The sequence below is a fragment of the Acinonyx jubatus genome, chromosome A2 (genome assembly GCF_027475565.1).
Source record: "Acinonyx jubatus isolate Ajub_Pintada_27869175 chromosome A2, VMU_Ajub_asm_v1.0, whole genome shotgun sequence".
NCBI classification, from domain to species: domain Eukaryota; kingdom Metazoa; phylum Chordata; class Mammalia; order Carnivora; family Felidae; genus Acinonyx; species Acinonyx jubatus.
In genome coordinates, this window is record NC_069383.1 from 165,106,337 (window position 1) to 165,120,571 (window position 14,235).

At 63.0% G+C, this 14,235-nt stretch overlaps 1 protein-coding gene across 3 annotated transcripts in view; it reads left to right on the forward strand.

The window, feature by feature from the left end:
* Positions 1-14,235, forward strand: part of SBNO2 (strawberry notch homolog 2) — a 51,443-nt gene that overhangs the window by 12,295 nt on the left and 24,913 nt on the right. For all 3 annotated transcript variants that reach the window (XM_053220250.1, XM_053220249.1, XM_053220251.1), the window contains exons 2-4: positions 2,334-2,525; positions 7,034-7,107; positions 7,710-7,821. In XM_053220250.1, the coding sequence (XP_053076225.1) occupies positions 2,406-2,525; positions 7,034-7,107; positions 7,710-7,821 (306 nt within the window). In that variant the 5' untranslated portion in view covers positions 2,334-2,405. The remainder of the gene's footprint in view (positions 1-2,333; positions 2,526-7,033; positions 7,108-7,709; positions 7,822-14,235) is intronic.

Consider the following 14,235-nt stretch of genomic DNA (forward strand, 5'->3'; position numbering starts at 1 on the left):
GTGGCGTCTGGTGTCGGGTTTCCTCCCTGAGCGTCAGGCGTTCAGGGTCCGTTCGCGGGGCGGCGGGGGTGGGCGCCTCGCTCCTGCTAGGGGCTGAGTGATGTGCGCGTGCGCGGTAGATGCACCTGAGGGGCGTGCGCGTGCGCGGTGGGCACATTGTGTTTATCCACTCACCGGTTTACGGACATTGGGTTCTGCCATCCTCACACCGTCGTGACTCACGCTGCTGTGAACGTGTGTGTATAGGTTTTATGTGGATAAGTATTTTCGTTTCTTCTCGGGTTCCTGGGAAGCTGCCCACAGCACCACCGTGCTCCTTGGCCTGTGGCCTCTGGATGGTGCTTTTCTAAAGGGGCAGCCCAGGGCTCAGTGGCTGCAGAGCCTGGAAGCACCTGTTTGTGGGAGGGGTTCAGCTTCACTCCGGGACACGTGGGGTATGGACAGGGTTTAACAGATGGCCTCGGGTGGGGGACACATCTCAAGCACCTGCTGCAGAGAAGGGGTGGGCGGTCGAACCCCAGGGCTGAGGGGATGCTGGCCAATGCCTGTGGTCAGCTATATGTTTCCTCTGTTGAATTAAGGTCATTCCTGCCTGCCTTCTGTCCCAGGTGCTGGGGGCAGAGCCCCCTCGAGGGGTATCCCCCAAATCCAGGAGATTTCCTGGGGCCTCAGTGAAGCCAGTGGTCACCTAATTGGTCACTGGATTGCTGGGGCCTTGGGCTCTGCTGAGTGCCTGACCAGCCTTGCCCATGTACCTCCAAACAACTCAGTTCTCCTGTTGAGCAAAACTGGGGCTCAGAGGAGCTGAGGTGTCCCTGAGTTGTCAAATAATAATCCAGTTGTTAGAAGGCTGAGCTGGGTTTGATCACCTCTGCCTGAGCCCGAAGTCTTTAACAGGAAGGGCTGAGACCCCAAATCACCGAGTCGCTGTGTGTTTGTTTGTGGAGCGAGACCTCAGGACTTCACACTCCCGGCTGCCAGGTCTGTGTCCCATCAGGTCCCCGGCCAGGAGCCTGGAGGGCACAGGCCGGGGCAGGCCAGGGCCACCGAGGCAGGGGGAAGTGCTGTCTTCCCGGCAGGTGTGAGCCCGTGGCTCGCCCAGAGCCGTGGAGGCGAGCAGGGCAGCGCCAAGGCTTGGAGCTGGCCGGAGCTTGGCCCCGCGGGCCCCTTCTCTGGCCGGGAGCTTGGGGTGAAGGCAACCCCTCCCCACCCCCTGAGGGATTGCATAAGCTGCCCGTGTGCGGACAGTGATTACTGGAAGTCCCGAGGATTTCTTCATCCAGGGCTCGGCCGGGAGTGGCAGCTGCCTCCCCTTCCTGCCCCCCTCGGTGATTAACGTCCTCAGCCACTGCCTGACTGAGGAGCACAGGGGCCGGCCTAGGGTCCGGGCTCAGCCAGGAGCAGTGGTGCGGGGGGGGGAGGGCCGGGGAGCCTAGGCCACAGTCCACGGGGCAGATGGAAACCGTGTGGGAAATCCTGTGTATCTGTGGTCGGCTCCTATGGCAGGCATGTTCCCGGCTGGGTCTGCCTGCATTCGAGAACAGGAACGTTCTCGGTGGGGATGCTGTGTGTCCTTACCGCTTCCTGGCTCAGCTTGGCCCTGACTCCCCCAGAGCCCCTTCTGCGAACCTGCTCTGGCTGCAGGGGGACAAGACTGGCCCCCAGCCTGGAGGTGCTTGCTGAGTTGGACTTTGCCTCACAGCCTCAGACGTGCCAGGTCACAGAGCCAGGCCCGCGGGATCAGCTGAGTCTCCGCTACTGGCCGTGGGGCCCAGATGGCCGGAGCGTCCCCCCAGGGCCTGAGCCGGTCGCGTGATGGGCAGGGAGGGAAAGCGGTCGGGTGGCCCAGCCTCACTGGAAGGGCTGCCACCGTCCTGGAGATCTGTCCCTGGGGCTGGTCTTCTTTCTGTCTCAGGCCCCCCCCTCTGTGGCCAGGAGCCCCACTTGGTGGCGCTTGATGCCTGGGTGGGACCTGCGGTCGGAGGTCCAGGCGCAGCGTCCCCAGGAGGGTCTGCCAGGCAGCAGCTCGGGTCCCCTGGTGCGCTTGGAGCAGGGGGGCCGCGTGCGCTCCTGTCCCGGCAGCCGAGGGGTTGCTCGAGCACGCTAGCACGCTCAGGCTGAGCTGGGGTCCGGGCCCCCTCCCTGCGCCAGCACAGCCCCCGGGAAGAGTCCAGGAACCCAGAGGGGCGCCCGTCACCGCTGTGACATTGGGGGAGCCTCGGCTCACACCATCCCGTATCAGGGGCCTGCCGTGCTGACCCCACCCCCTCGGCGCCAGCCTCGCAGGGACTCCTCAGAGGTTGACCTCGGGATGTACCGTCTCTCCCCCCCAGGTCATGATGCCGCCGCCCAGGAGCAAGAAGCCCAGATAGACGCCTCGGCGGCCTGGGTCGTGGAGCCGCCCGATGCTGGCAGTGGGGCCCGCCATGGACGGCGAGTTTCCTCAGCACGAACCCCCGCCAGCGGGCGGCATCCTGTACAGCCCGCCGCCGCTGCAGACCCCGCTGTGCGGGTCCGGCGTCCAGGTGAGCCCCCGCCATCCGCGGTCGGCCTCGGGGCGGGACGCTGCCCTCGCGGGCGGGTGCGGCCGCAGCTTCCCTTTCCAGGGCCTCGAGCAGACGTCCCAGTGTCCGGCCCGGCAGGGGGACGCCTCGGGGTGCCCGCCTGCCGTCAGGTCTGTTTGCCAAGGCCGTGACGGGCCCTCAGGGAGACGCTCAGGCCTGGGCTGCCGCCGCCTTCCCTGCAGGACAGGGGCTGGGGCCTCTGTGATGTGGAGTTTTTTACCAAGGTTTCCTATTTTCGATTTAATGGACTTTGTGTCTTAAGCAGTTTAGGGTTTATAGAAAAATTGGACAGAAAGTTCCCACCTCTCCCACTTTCCCCATCGATAACGTTTTTCATTAGTGACCCTGCTGAGTTATCACAACGGATGAGCCAGCACCGAACGTGACGAACCACGGTCCACAGCGGACACGAGGTCACTCCTGGTGCGGCCCACCCCGTGGGTTCGGATGAATGTCACGGACACCTGCCCACCACCACGGTGTCGTCCGGAGTAGACCCACGGCCCCGAAATTCCTGTGCTCCTCCCATTCACCCTCCCCCACCCCGGCAGCCGTGCCTCCGTGGTCCTGCCTTGTCCAGAACATCCTGGACTTGGAACCACCCCGTGTGTCGCCTCCTCAGCCTGGCTTCTGTCACCCAGTGCTGTGCGTCTGAGGCTCCTCCGTGTCTCTGTGCGGCTCGATGGCCCGTTTTTAGTGCCGAGTAATATTCCCTCATCTGGGCCGGGCCACTGCGTGTTTATGGACCAGTTTACCTGCTGGAGGGCGTCTCAGTTGCTCCTAGGTCCTGACAGCTAGTGAAGTATCTCAAGTAAAAGCACCACAGGTTCCAGCAGCTGCAAAGGGCCCCGGGGAGAGAAGGGTTCAGAATTGTGCACCAAGTCAGGCCTGGAGCCCCCCCGCTCCCGGTTTCTGGGGCGAAACCAGGGTTCTTTCTCCTGTAGAAAAGCAAACGGTGTTTCTGAGTAGAGAGACTTGAGCTGCCGGGAAGGGAGGGAGATGGGTGTGGGACACAGTGGCAAGGGGTGCACGTGGCTGGGGCTGCCACGGGGTCCCTCCTTCAGGAAAGCGTCAGCTGCCGCCTGCCCCTCGGGCCTGCTGGTTTCGGGCCGGGAGGAGGGCCAGGTGGCAAGAGAGAGCAAGGATCGAGCCTGGGTTTGAGAGGAGCCGGGAAGTGGGCCGCTGGGGTCAGGCTAGCTCAGGGCCCGATGCCCAGAACCATCAGGAGGAACCTGCAAAAGCAGAATTCAGCCTCCGTCCAGATGTGCCCACGTGGTACCCTCACGTAAGAGGCGCGGGACAGAAGTTGTGTAGGTGAGCCATCAGTCTGGGGAAGGCAGAAATGAGTTACCCCCGAAGGTAACACTTCCAGGCCTCGGCTGACGTCCAGCGCCTCTGGCCAGGGTCCCAGACGTCACCGTGTGCCTCCTCTCTCTCCCTTTCCTGTTGGAGCTGTGTCCACATGTCCCCTGACCCTCCGTGTCCCCCTGCCCCCCTCTGAACTTCTGCCCGCGTCGTCATGGCGATGCCTTCCTGTTCCCCACGTGCCATCTGGCCCCTGGCAGTCAGTGTGTGGGCTCTATGTCCCGCCACTTTGTAGTCTCAGAGCGTGTGTTTGTCATTCTTGACAGCGCTGCAGGATTCCTTCTTGTCGGCATCCCATAACTTGCTTAATGATTTCCCTATTGTTGGGCCTTTAGGGTGATTCCAGTTTTCTGCTGCTATAAATAGCACTGTGTGTCCCCCCCACCCCGTCCCCATGGATTGGGCAGGAGGGTGTCCTTCTGAATCAATTCCTGGGTTGGAAGGAGCACTGGGTAGGGTCACAGATTCTGGGCTGGGGCCACACCCTCTCAATGGTGGCCCGTATGCCGACGGGGAGGACGGGGCACGCCTGGGCTGCCGTGGGGACCCATTGCAAGGGTTGTGCCTCTCCGAGCCCGACTCTGGCTCTTTCTGAGGCTGGGCCACTCCTCCCCAGGCTGCACACTGAGCCTGTCCCTGGTGGGCTACCAGCTGTGAGGGCTGTCCCCTACCCGGGCCACTCCGGGTGCAGCTCCCGCTGACGCTGAGCGTGTATGTGGTCGGTGTGGTCAGGATACTTTGTGCCACTCCCCTTCATCTGTCCTGGCTGGGCTGAGCCACCGTCAGGAGAAGGAGACCTACTCCAGGACTGCCAGTGTCATTGAGGTGGCCAGATTTAGCAACTGAAACTACAGACCTTTAATGAAACGTAAGTTTCACATAAACGCAAATGATATTTTAGTGTGTGTGTTCTATGCAACGTTTACACTAAAAATTGTTTGTCGTTTATCAGAAATGCCAATTTCACTGGACACCCTGTATTTTATGTGGCAGCCTTATTTTATCTGCTGCCCTAGTGAAAGTGTTCTCTTCTGACGTCAGCTTCCGGGTGGCCTGGGCAGCCTTGGATTAATGTCCCGGGGCCTGCCTCTCCCCAGGAGAGGCCAGCCTCTCTGTCTCCACCTGAAATCCCCAGGCAGGCTCGAATGGGCTGGTAGGGGTCAGGCATCCATCTCTGGACCGATCAGGTCCCAGGGGCCTGCCCTCTAAAGGCAAAGACGTACCTCTGGCCTTAAGTGGAAAATCCCAAGGAAACCTCTGATTGGCTGGCTGGGTTCAGGGGCTCCTCTCTGGACCAATCATGACCCAGAGGCCTGCCCTCTAAAGGCGTGGCCACCCTTCTGGCCTCAAGTGGGAAAGACCAAGGTGGGCTCTGATCGGCAGCTGTGTGGTGCCCCTGAGCTGGGGGATGAGTGACCTCCCACCCTCCGGCTTCCTGGCTGAAGCCCCAAGGTCCTAGAAGACCTGGGGTTCTGGGTGCGGCGGAGAAGGTTGGGTAAATGAAGGCCCTCCACGGCCGGGAGCCCCCTGAAGCCTTGAGGCCGGCCCTGCCTGCTGTGTGCCCACGGTGCCACGTGTGCGCCTGGGATGATTTATGCCAGTTCATTGAAGCGGCTGAGTGTGGTCTCTGCTGTGGAAGCGTTCCGGGAGTGCCCTGGAGGGGGAGCCTTCCGGAGGCTTCCACGGCGATTCCTCCGTGATTGCTCCAGCCTTCGTGCTGGAGCTGCTCTCATCTTACAGCCCAGCCCCTTCGCGGAGCGTGCGTCTCTCCTTCCTAAGTTCTGGCTCTCTGCGGCTGGACGTGTGGACACCGACCGCCCTGCAGGGGTGGGGTGTTGGGGGGAAACGCACAGCGATGGGAAGTCAGGGCCGGCTCCTCCCTCCCAGACACAGGCGCCATGCATAGAAGGGCGCCTGGTCTCCCAGCCATCTGGGCTGGTTCCGGGCCAGCTGTCGTTCACGGGTCCCGTGAGCGGGAGGAAGCGGTGGCTGGGGGATCGGTTCCCGGCGGCCCCGCTGAGGAGCAGGACCCGGGTGGACCAGCGGGAAGGCCGCTGCGCTTCCGTCTCTGGACATGCCGTCTGGCAGAGCCAGCTAGGACACATAGGGGACAGTGACGGCTGCCAGCAGGCCTCTCCCCACCGCTGGTCGGGGACCTCCCTGACATGGTCCCACGTGGGCCACATTGTGGGTTAGGGGAGGGACCCCTGCTCGGCAGGCTTTGTGTCAAGGTGGGACGAGCCACTTCTTTCATACGGAAGGCAGGGGGCGTGGGTGTCCACAGCCCTCCACCCTGAGCCGGTCCGGTCAGAGCCCAGTGCAGGGCCCCTCAAGTCCTCGCTGACCTCAGGCTCATTCTTCCAGCCTCCCATCAGTGTTTCTCAAAGCAGGCTCCTCAGGACCCCTACCTGTGCTGCGCTCTTGGGCCAGACAGGCTTGGGGGTTTCCAGGGACACCCTTGGCTAGAGGGAGTTCTCAGAAGGCCAGGCTCTTGTCCCTTCTCCCCCCTCCCGGGAGGGGGCTGGGGCGGGGACCGGTCCTCGGCGCTGGTGGGAGCCCCTCTAACGAAGTCCTCTTTGCCACACGGGCGCCTCCCTCGGGGCTGGATTGGAGGGGGGAGCTCATGCGGCCTTGCTTCTCGCCCAGTCCCACCCTGCGCTTTCTAGAACTGGGGGGCCTCCATGCAGAGTCCCTGGCCCACCAGCACGCCTGGATCCTGTGTGAAATGGGGGCTCCCGGTCAGACCCTCGGATGGGCTGCCCAGGCCCCTTCAGGGGTTCTGGAGGCACTCCAGTCCGGAGGTGGGTCACACCTACCCGCCCCCGCCCTGCCCACAGAGGGGCCTACAGCGCGGCACACCAGGCCCGGGCCCGAGCCCTTCACGGGTGTGGACGAGTTCCCCTCGGTGGGCTCTCCCATGCAGATGGGCAAACTGAGGCCCCGAGCTGTTAGGTGGTTAAGTGACTCCTAGGTGACCCAGGTGGGACGCCACAGGGTGACGTTTCTACCTGGACGGGGTCGCAGAGTCCTCACCCCCTCCTCACTGAGGAGCCCCCCGCCCCTTCCACAGGGCAGCCCCTCCTGACGCTCTTGGTCTGTTCCAGAACACCATGCTGCACTACCCGTGGTGGAGCTCCTTCTCGCCCACGCCGTACCCAGCCTTCTCCAGCGAAAGCCAGTAAGTTCCTCTGGCCTCCGGGGTCCGAGCAAGCCCCGCCACGTCCCGCTGGGTGGCCACAGTGCCCTCGAGGCCTTGCGTGGCTCTGCAGCCACTGGTTAAACAAAACTAGAGCTCGTGGCACGTGAGGGGCTTCAGTGTCCTGCTGAGGGGGCCGTGGGCTGCGCCCTGGCCACACGGAGGCAGCCGAGACTGACCAGCCGTGACTTGTCTTAGAAAGAGCCCGCCGGGAAGAAGCGCAAAGGCGGCAGGGATGAAGAGTCCTGGGAGGGCTCTGTGGGTACCCTCTGGGCAGGGGGTGGCCCTGGGCAGCGGGGGAGAACTTTGGGGGCAAAGGAGCGGGGAGGGCACTTGCCTGCAGAGGGCAATGGCGACCTGGGTTTTGAAGAGTCAGTAGGAGTTTGCCGGGGGAGCCGGCCCACAACCAGGCCAAGGAATGGCCTGTGGAAAGGACCCAGAGCACGGAGCCAGAGGCTTGAGGTCTCTCCGGGGCACTGTGTTCCGGGACGGGGGCACGGGGGCCTCTGCTCTGAGCTGAGTGTCTCGGATGCCAGAGCCCTCCCTTAGGCTCCTGAGGGCTGACCTTCCCTGTCTGCCTGCAGCCAGTTCATGAACTCCACCTCCTTCATCGTCAGCCAGCCCTGCGCGGACACCAGCTGCGGACCTTCCGCCGCCACCCCCAGCTTCCTGCCAAAGACAGGCGACTTTCCTCAGGTAGGGACCTGGAGCCAGAGTCACCCTTCGATCCCCACGTGCTCCCGGAGGCCCGTGCCACGCACTGGCGGCCTTGGCCGGGCCCTGGGCTGGGCTCAGGGCCACGTGGAGCCACGGCTTGTACTTGGGAATAGCCAGTGCTCCCCTCTACTGCAGGCCTGGCCTGAGGGCTCCCGACTCACAGCCACGCCCGTGTGGGCCTGTCAGGGCGGCTTCCGGGCAGCGAGAGAGCTGGGCTCGGGGCCACACCTGTCCACGTGCTGCTCACGCCCCCGCCGTGGGTTGTGGGGCGGTACCGTGGAGCATCTGATGTGCTTTTCCCAGACCTTAGCGCCTTCCTCTCCTGGGCAGAGGCCCCCGCGCCTGCTCCGTCTGGGTGCCTTACTTAGCGTCTCGGCAAGGGTCCGCCGTGTTCCCCGCGCCCCCGGCCAGAACGACGTTCCGTCTGGCACAAACCCCGTTGTTGGCATTTATGTCCCCAAACGGCAGCTATTTGGAGAGCGTCACCCACCCAAACCGAAGGAAGAGATACGTGTGATCTCTTTTTTTGGAGAATCGGGGGGACCCTCCCCGGCAGGCGTCTCTAATGGCACACGACTTCTCGTGGCGGCCCGGACACCGGGCGCCGCAAGAGGATTCGTGGGAAGGAGCCCAGTGCGATCGGAAGCTGGGGCTGGCAGCAGCCGGGCAGCGTGGTCTCCCTGGGAAGTTTGGAATCCATGGCCCCAGTGGTTTCGCTGTGGCACGCAGTTTGGGAACCGGCCAGCTTGGAGGGCCCCAGAGGCTCAGCTGCCCTGAGCCTGTTTTCCCTGTGAAGTGGGGGCCTGTGGGGGCGGCAGTCTGGGAGGCTGTGGCTCGGACCTGTCAGCTCAAACCCGCTAGAGCCAGACAAGCGCAGTTCAAGAGGCTGGCCGTTGTCCACGCGGCCTGGCCGGGCAGGGATCTGGAGCCTGGATCAGTGTCCCCCAAATCCGGGTCCACCCAGAGCCTCGGAATGAGACCGTTTTTGGAAACAGGGTCTTTGTGGGTGTCATTTCGCTGAAGATGGAGATGAGGTGATCCCAGATCACGATGGCCCTAACCCTAAAGGAGAAGAGACACAGACACAGAGGAAGCACGTGACCCCGAGGCAGAGTGAGCCACGCGGCCACGAGCAGGGATGCCAGGAGCTGGGCGAGGCAGGAGGGGCCTCCCCTGGAGCCTCCCGGGGATCGCGGCCCGTGACACCTTGACCTGGGGTGTCTCCCCCGCGGGGCCATCGGGGCACACCGGTGTGTTGTTTAAGTCCTCCCTCTCCATCTGGGACGCTTTGTGGCCGCCCAGGAAACGACCTGGCCAGGCCTGGAGGAGATGGGAGCACAGGGGCCCCCCTGGCCCTTGGGGGCGCACGCCGGCCTCCTCTGATCCCCAGACCTCCCAGGGTGAGGAGTCAGTGGGAGGGGGATGGGAGGGCCCTGTGGACGGGGCCCCGTCCCGCAAGGGATGCCCCGGCCCCTCTGTTTGGCTGCCGCCGTCGCCCAGCCCGGGACGCAGCTGGTCCGTCCGCGGCCCGAGACCCTCCCTGGCCTTCCGTGCCTCGGGGCTGGTGGCCCTGCCTGGCAATGAGCCCCGATGAAGTTCCTCCGCACGTGTCCCCGACACAGCTCCACATCCAGACGTGGCGTCCCGTGATACTGATGCCCACGCTGGGGCATCACCTGCCGCACGGACAGGGAAGCTGAGGCTCGGGTGCACGCAGGCCCCGCCCCAGTAGCCCCCCCCCCCGCCCCCCTGGCCCCACTCCCCCGACTGTGTCTGATGCCCTCAGCTTGCACAGCTGCTCCTGGCTCTGCCCGGAGCAGACAGGCTTTCTTCCACCAAGACCCCCTCGGGGCCACCGCGCCCATTTCTCATCACGTGCAGGGGAGCTCAGCTGCACCCATCCCGCGGATACTTACTGAGCATCCGCTGAACGTGGCGGGAGCCTACCCTGCCGGGGGCACCTTGAACCCAGATCTTTTTTCTAAAGCCGCTTCTTCAAACAAAATCTCACCCCGTGCCAAGTGTGGGATTGACAGATGTGAGCCGAAAGTTCAGATGCGGTGAAGGGTCTTGAGGCCCTGTTGGTCTCCATCACCTCCCTCGTGACCCCTGGGCCTGTGGGTGAGGACAGGAAGGGGGCCAGACCGAGCTTGGCATTCGAGGCCCTTCACAGCTGTGCCTCAGCCAGTGGACCCACCGCAGACACCCTCTGTTCCTAACTGACCAAATAACATCACCATGGTGACAGGCAAAGGGACAGCCTCAAAGACGTCCCCGTTCTGATCGTGGGATGGGGGACCTGTCCCCTCACGCAGCAGAGGGGACCTCGTCAAGGCCCCCGAGGCGGGGGTAGCCCTGGGTGCTCCGGGGGGCCCGGCGGCCTCACAAGGCCCTCTCGAGAGGGAGGCAGAGGATCAGAGGCAGAGAGACAGGCAGACCCCGCGCTGTTGGCCGTGAGGATGAGGAGGGGCTGTGGGCCCAGGATGCGCCCCCTCTGGAAGCCAGAAAAGGGGGGAGAGGGCTGTCCCTGGGGCCCCGGGGAGGAACATAGCTCTCCATTTTGGACTTCTGATTTCCAGAACCATAAGGTAATAAGCGTGTGCTATTTTAAGCCATGAGGTTTGTGGTAGTTCATTACAGTGGCAAGAGGAATCTGATGGACCATGTGAAGCCCTCACGTGGCCCCTGGCACACTCTCGAAATGTCCCCACTGTTGTAGAAGTCAGAAGGAATTGGAATAGAAAAGCCAGAGCTGGGCTGGGGCAAGGAGTGGACGTAGGCCTGCAGGCCTTAACGTACCTCCTCCTAACTAAACCTGAGCTCTGAGTTTCCTAGCAGCCAAAGCAAAAAGAGAAAGGAGAGGAGCTGTGTGACTCTTGTTGCCTGCAAAGAGAAAGCTTCTCTCCCAATGTCCTTCTGGGGCACGGAGCAGTTCCTTGGGGTCGGCGTCCCGCGCCCATCTCCCCGGGGACTGCTTATGGCGTTGGTTCCCAGTCCTGTGGTTGCTCTTGGCTCTAGCTTTGCTGTCTGAGGGCCTTTGTTCCTCCTGTTGTGACTAGGGCTGAATCATTGGACGTTAGGGGTACCGGGTTCTGTACCAGGAACCAGGAACCTCCCCTGGTTCTGTACATGAGCCGACCCAGACCCAGGACCATTGGTGGCAGGTTGGTCTCGCCTTGATGTGGGGTCCTTGTTTTATTTTTGTTGTTGTTGTTAATTTTAATTTTATTTTTAAGTAAACTGTGTGTCCGAAATGGGGCTTGAACTCGTGACCCCAAGATCAAGAGTTGCATGCTCTACTGGCTGAGTCCATCAGGCATGCCAGGGTTCCTGTTTTACAGACACCCAGGTGGGGCCCACATCCTGTGGGACCCTGCTGTCAGGAATGCAGCAGGTCAAGGCTAACCCCCACTCTGAGGTGGCTCTGTCCTGCGGGGTGGGCCTGGCGTTCAAACCACGAGCCCCCTGCAGAGGCCCAGAGCCCAGGGGCCCAGGTTCCAGTTCGGAAGGCCCATGGACCCAGGGGTTATCTATAAATTTAAGGTCTGATACTCTCTTTTTCTGTTTGTTCGTTAAGGTTTTCGTGACAAGATGACTTTCAAAGCACTTTAGGTTATAGGGAGGTTGCAAAAACAGTACCAACTCTTCTCGAACACTGTCACTCGTTTGCCCAGTGTCCTGGCACGTTGTTGTCTTCTGGAACCACGGTCCATTATCACGGCGCAGAGAGTAGCCCCCGCACAGCACCAGTGACTGACCAGAGGGCCGGGGCCGGGGCCCCGAGGCCTCTGTAGAGAGCTGGTGGGTCGCCGCCGAGGGCCCCTGCCTGGGCTGGCCTGGGGCCCTCACGCTAAGGAGGGGTTCTGTGTTGTTGACAGGAGTCCCGCAGACGGGACGCTGCGTCCTCCTGGGGCGTCACTTCCAAGCCTGCTGGCGTTGGTGTGCCTTACCGCTGACGGTCCTGCCCTCCAGCCCCGGTTGGGGACCGCCCCGCGCCTCCCTGTCCCCCATCCACTGCCAGGTCGCTGCCATTTCCCCTCTCCCCCTGCGAGGGTGCGTCCGGGACCCTGGTCCCTTGTGGTGGGGAGGGGGGTGGATTTCCCCAGGCACCGGTAGACGTTGCCTGCAGTGACCGCCACGGGGTCTGGCTGGCAGACGTTTCTGTCCTTGCTCCGCCCTGTCGATCAGCCGGAGGTCTTCCGTAGGGAGAGCTGTGCCTTCCCTCACTCAGTCATGTTGGTGACAACACGGGCTACGGTCAGGTGCTAGCCGCTGCTTCTGCGTTGGCTGTCGGAGCATCTGTCCCTCTGTGTCCTCCCTTGTAGCCACTAGGAATGGCCCAGGCTCACTCCCTGAAGTCCCTGCCTCAGCCTTCATGCCACCTGCTTCCCCAGGGAAGGGCCCCTTCTCACTGTGCGTGGCACGGAGCCACTGAGGCTCCCACGTCTGTTAGCGACCTGGATAGTCAAGGGGCCCCACCTGGGGTCTCCCACCGCCCGGGAGCACTGTGTGTTGGGTGTGAGTGCGTGGCTTTTCATTCGTTCTTTACATTTAGGTGAGATATGATTTGCATATCACACAATTCACCGACTTAGCAAATTCACCGGGTTATGCAACTACCACCTCCTTGTAATTCCAGAATGTTCCATCACCCCAAAAGGAAACCCCCTTCCCGGCAGTGGATGAGCCTGTTCTGGACGTTTCACACACGCGGACTCACACCCCGTGTGGCCTCTCGAGTCGGGTTCCCTCCCTGAGCGTCGCGTGTTCAGGGTCCGTCCGCGAGGCGGTGGGGGCGGGCGCCTCGCTCCTGCTCGCGGCCGAGGGACGTGCGCGTGCGCGGTGGACACGGTCCTCGGCGGACGTGCGCATCCGTGGTGGATGTGTTGCGTGTGTCCGTTTATCCCTCGTTGGGCATCTGGGTTGTTCCCACAGCGCGGATTTGGGTGACTGTGAATTGTGCTGCTGTGAACATCGGGAACCGGCTTCTTTGTGGACCTGAATCTGATCGGGGGGAGGTACTTGGGGAAATGTTGAAGTCGTGGCGGCGGGTGAAGGACTCAACGTCGCAGCGCGGCCCTCCCAAGGCCTCCTGCCTGCAGCCCTCGCTGCCCCGCCCCTCAGGCCCTCCCCCGCGTGCTCCCCACCCTGGTATCTGGGGTCCTGGTTGTGGGCGTGACCACCCGACCCTCCCTGCTACACCCCCAGTGCTCATCCTCACCGCTTCCCCCCCCCCCCCCCCCGCCCCGCCGCAGACGCGTTCCCTGGGAGTGGGGGCTGCCCCGACCCCTCCTCCCAAGGTCACCTGGACCCCTAACGTCTCAGCTGGACTCTGGGGGAGGGCACTTCTTTACACACTGAGCCCCGCTCACTCTGTCATTGGAGCGGGCGTCCACCCTGAGAGTCCAGGCGTCTCGGGTGGGTCCCGCATCCGCTCAGTGAGGACACTTGCCGTCTGCCGGCCTGGGGCTTCTGGGAAGCCAGGATGAGGTCACAGCTCAGAAAAGTGCTTTGCGAACTCTCAGCAGCTCTCCAGTGAGGGGCGGGCGGCACGGAGGCCCTGCAAATGGATTTCAGCAGGGATCAGAGGCCCGGCACGCCCCGCCAGCAGGCTCCCAGGAGTTACCGGCATCGGCATCGGCCGAGCGAGCGAGCGAGCGGGAGGTTTCCTCTCAAAGGTAGCCCGTTGGTTCACACTGAGCCGCGGCCGAGAACCCACCCCCACCCCCGCCCCCAGCTCCGCGGTCCACGCCGAGGGCCATGGCCAAGGAAGCCCCGCTCTGTGGTCTGTACTAAGGGCCGCAGACAGGTGGCGACAGGGAGCACGGGTGTCTCCAGAGGGTCTCTGCGCAGAAACTGGGACACCGGGAACCGGGGACAGGGACGAGGACGGGAGGGAGGGGCTGTGAGGCCTGCAGAAAAGCCCTTGGTCAGGGTCTGGCCACAGGGAGCAGAGCTCCAGCCTCTCCTGATGGCAACAGGGTGGTCAGGGTCAGTTTTCTGGCTGAGGCTGCTGTCCCCACGACAGTGGGCTAGGGCAGCAGTGTCTTAGGGGGCCGTGGGAGCCGGGGCGGCCCCCAGAGAGCACCGCAAGCAGGGAGACCTGGCGCCAGTTCTGGGGCCACAAGTCCTAGATCAGAGGGAGGGTCCTGGGGGCTCCAGATGTCCCTTGGCCTGTGCCACCTGCAGTGGCACCTGCCCCCGTGGCCTATGGTTGCCTCCCCACGCACCTGTGTCCGGATTTCCCTCCTACAAGGACACCAGTCACTGGGTTGGGCCCACCTGACTCCTGTACGACCTTATCTTAACTGATTGCATTTGCAAAGATTCTATACCCAAATAAGGTCCCCTTCACAGGCACTAGGGGGTCAAGACTTGGACATGTCATTGGGG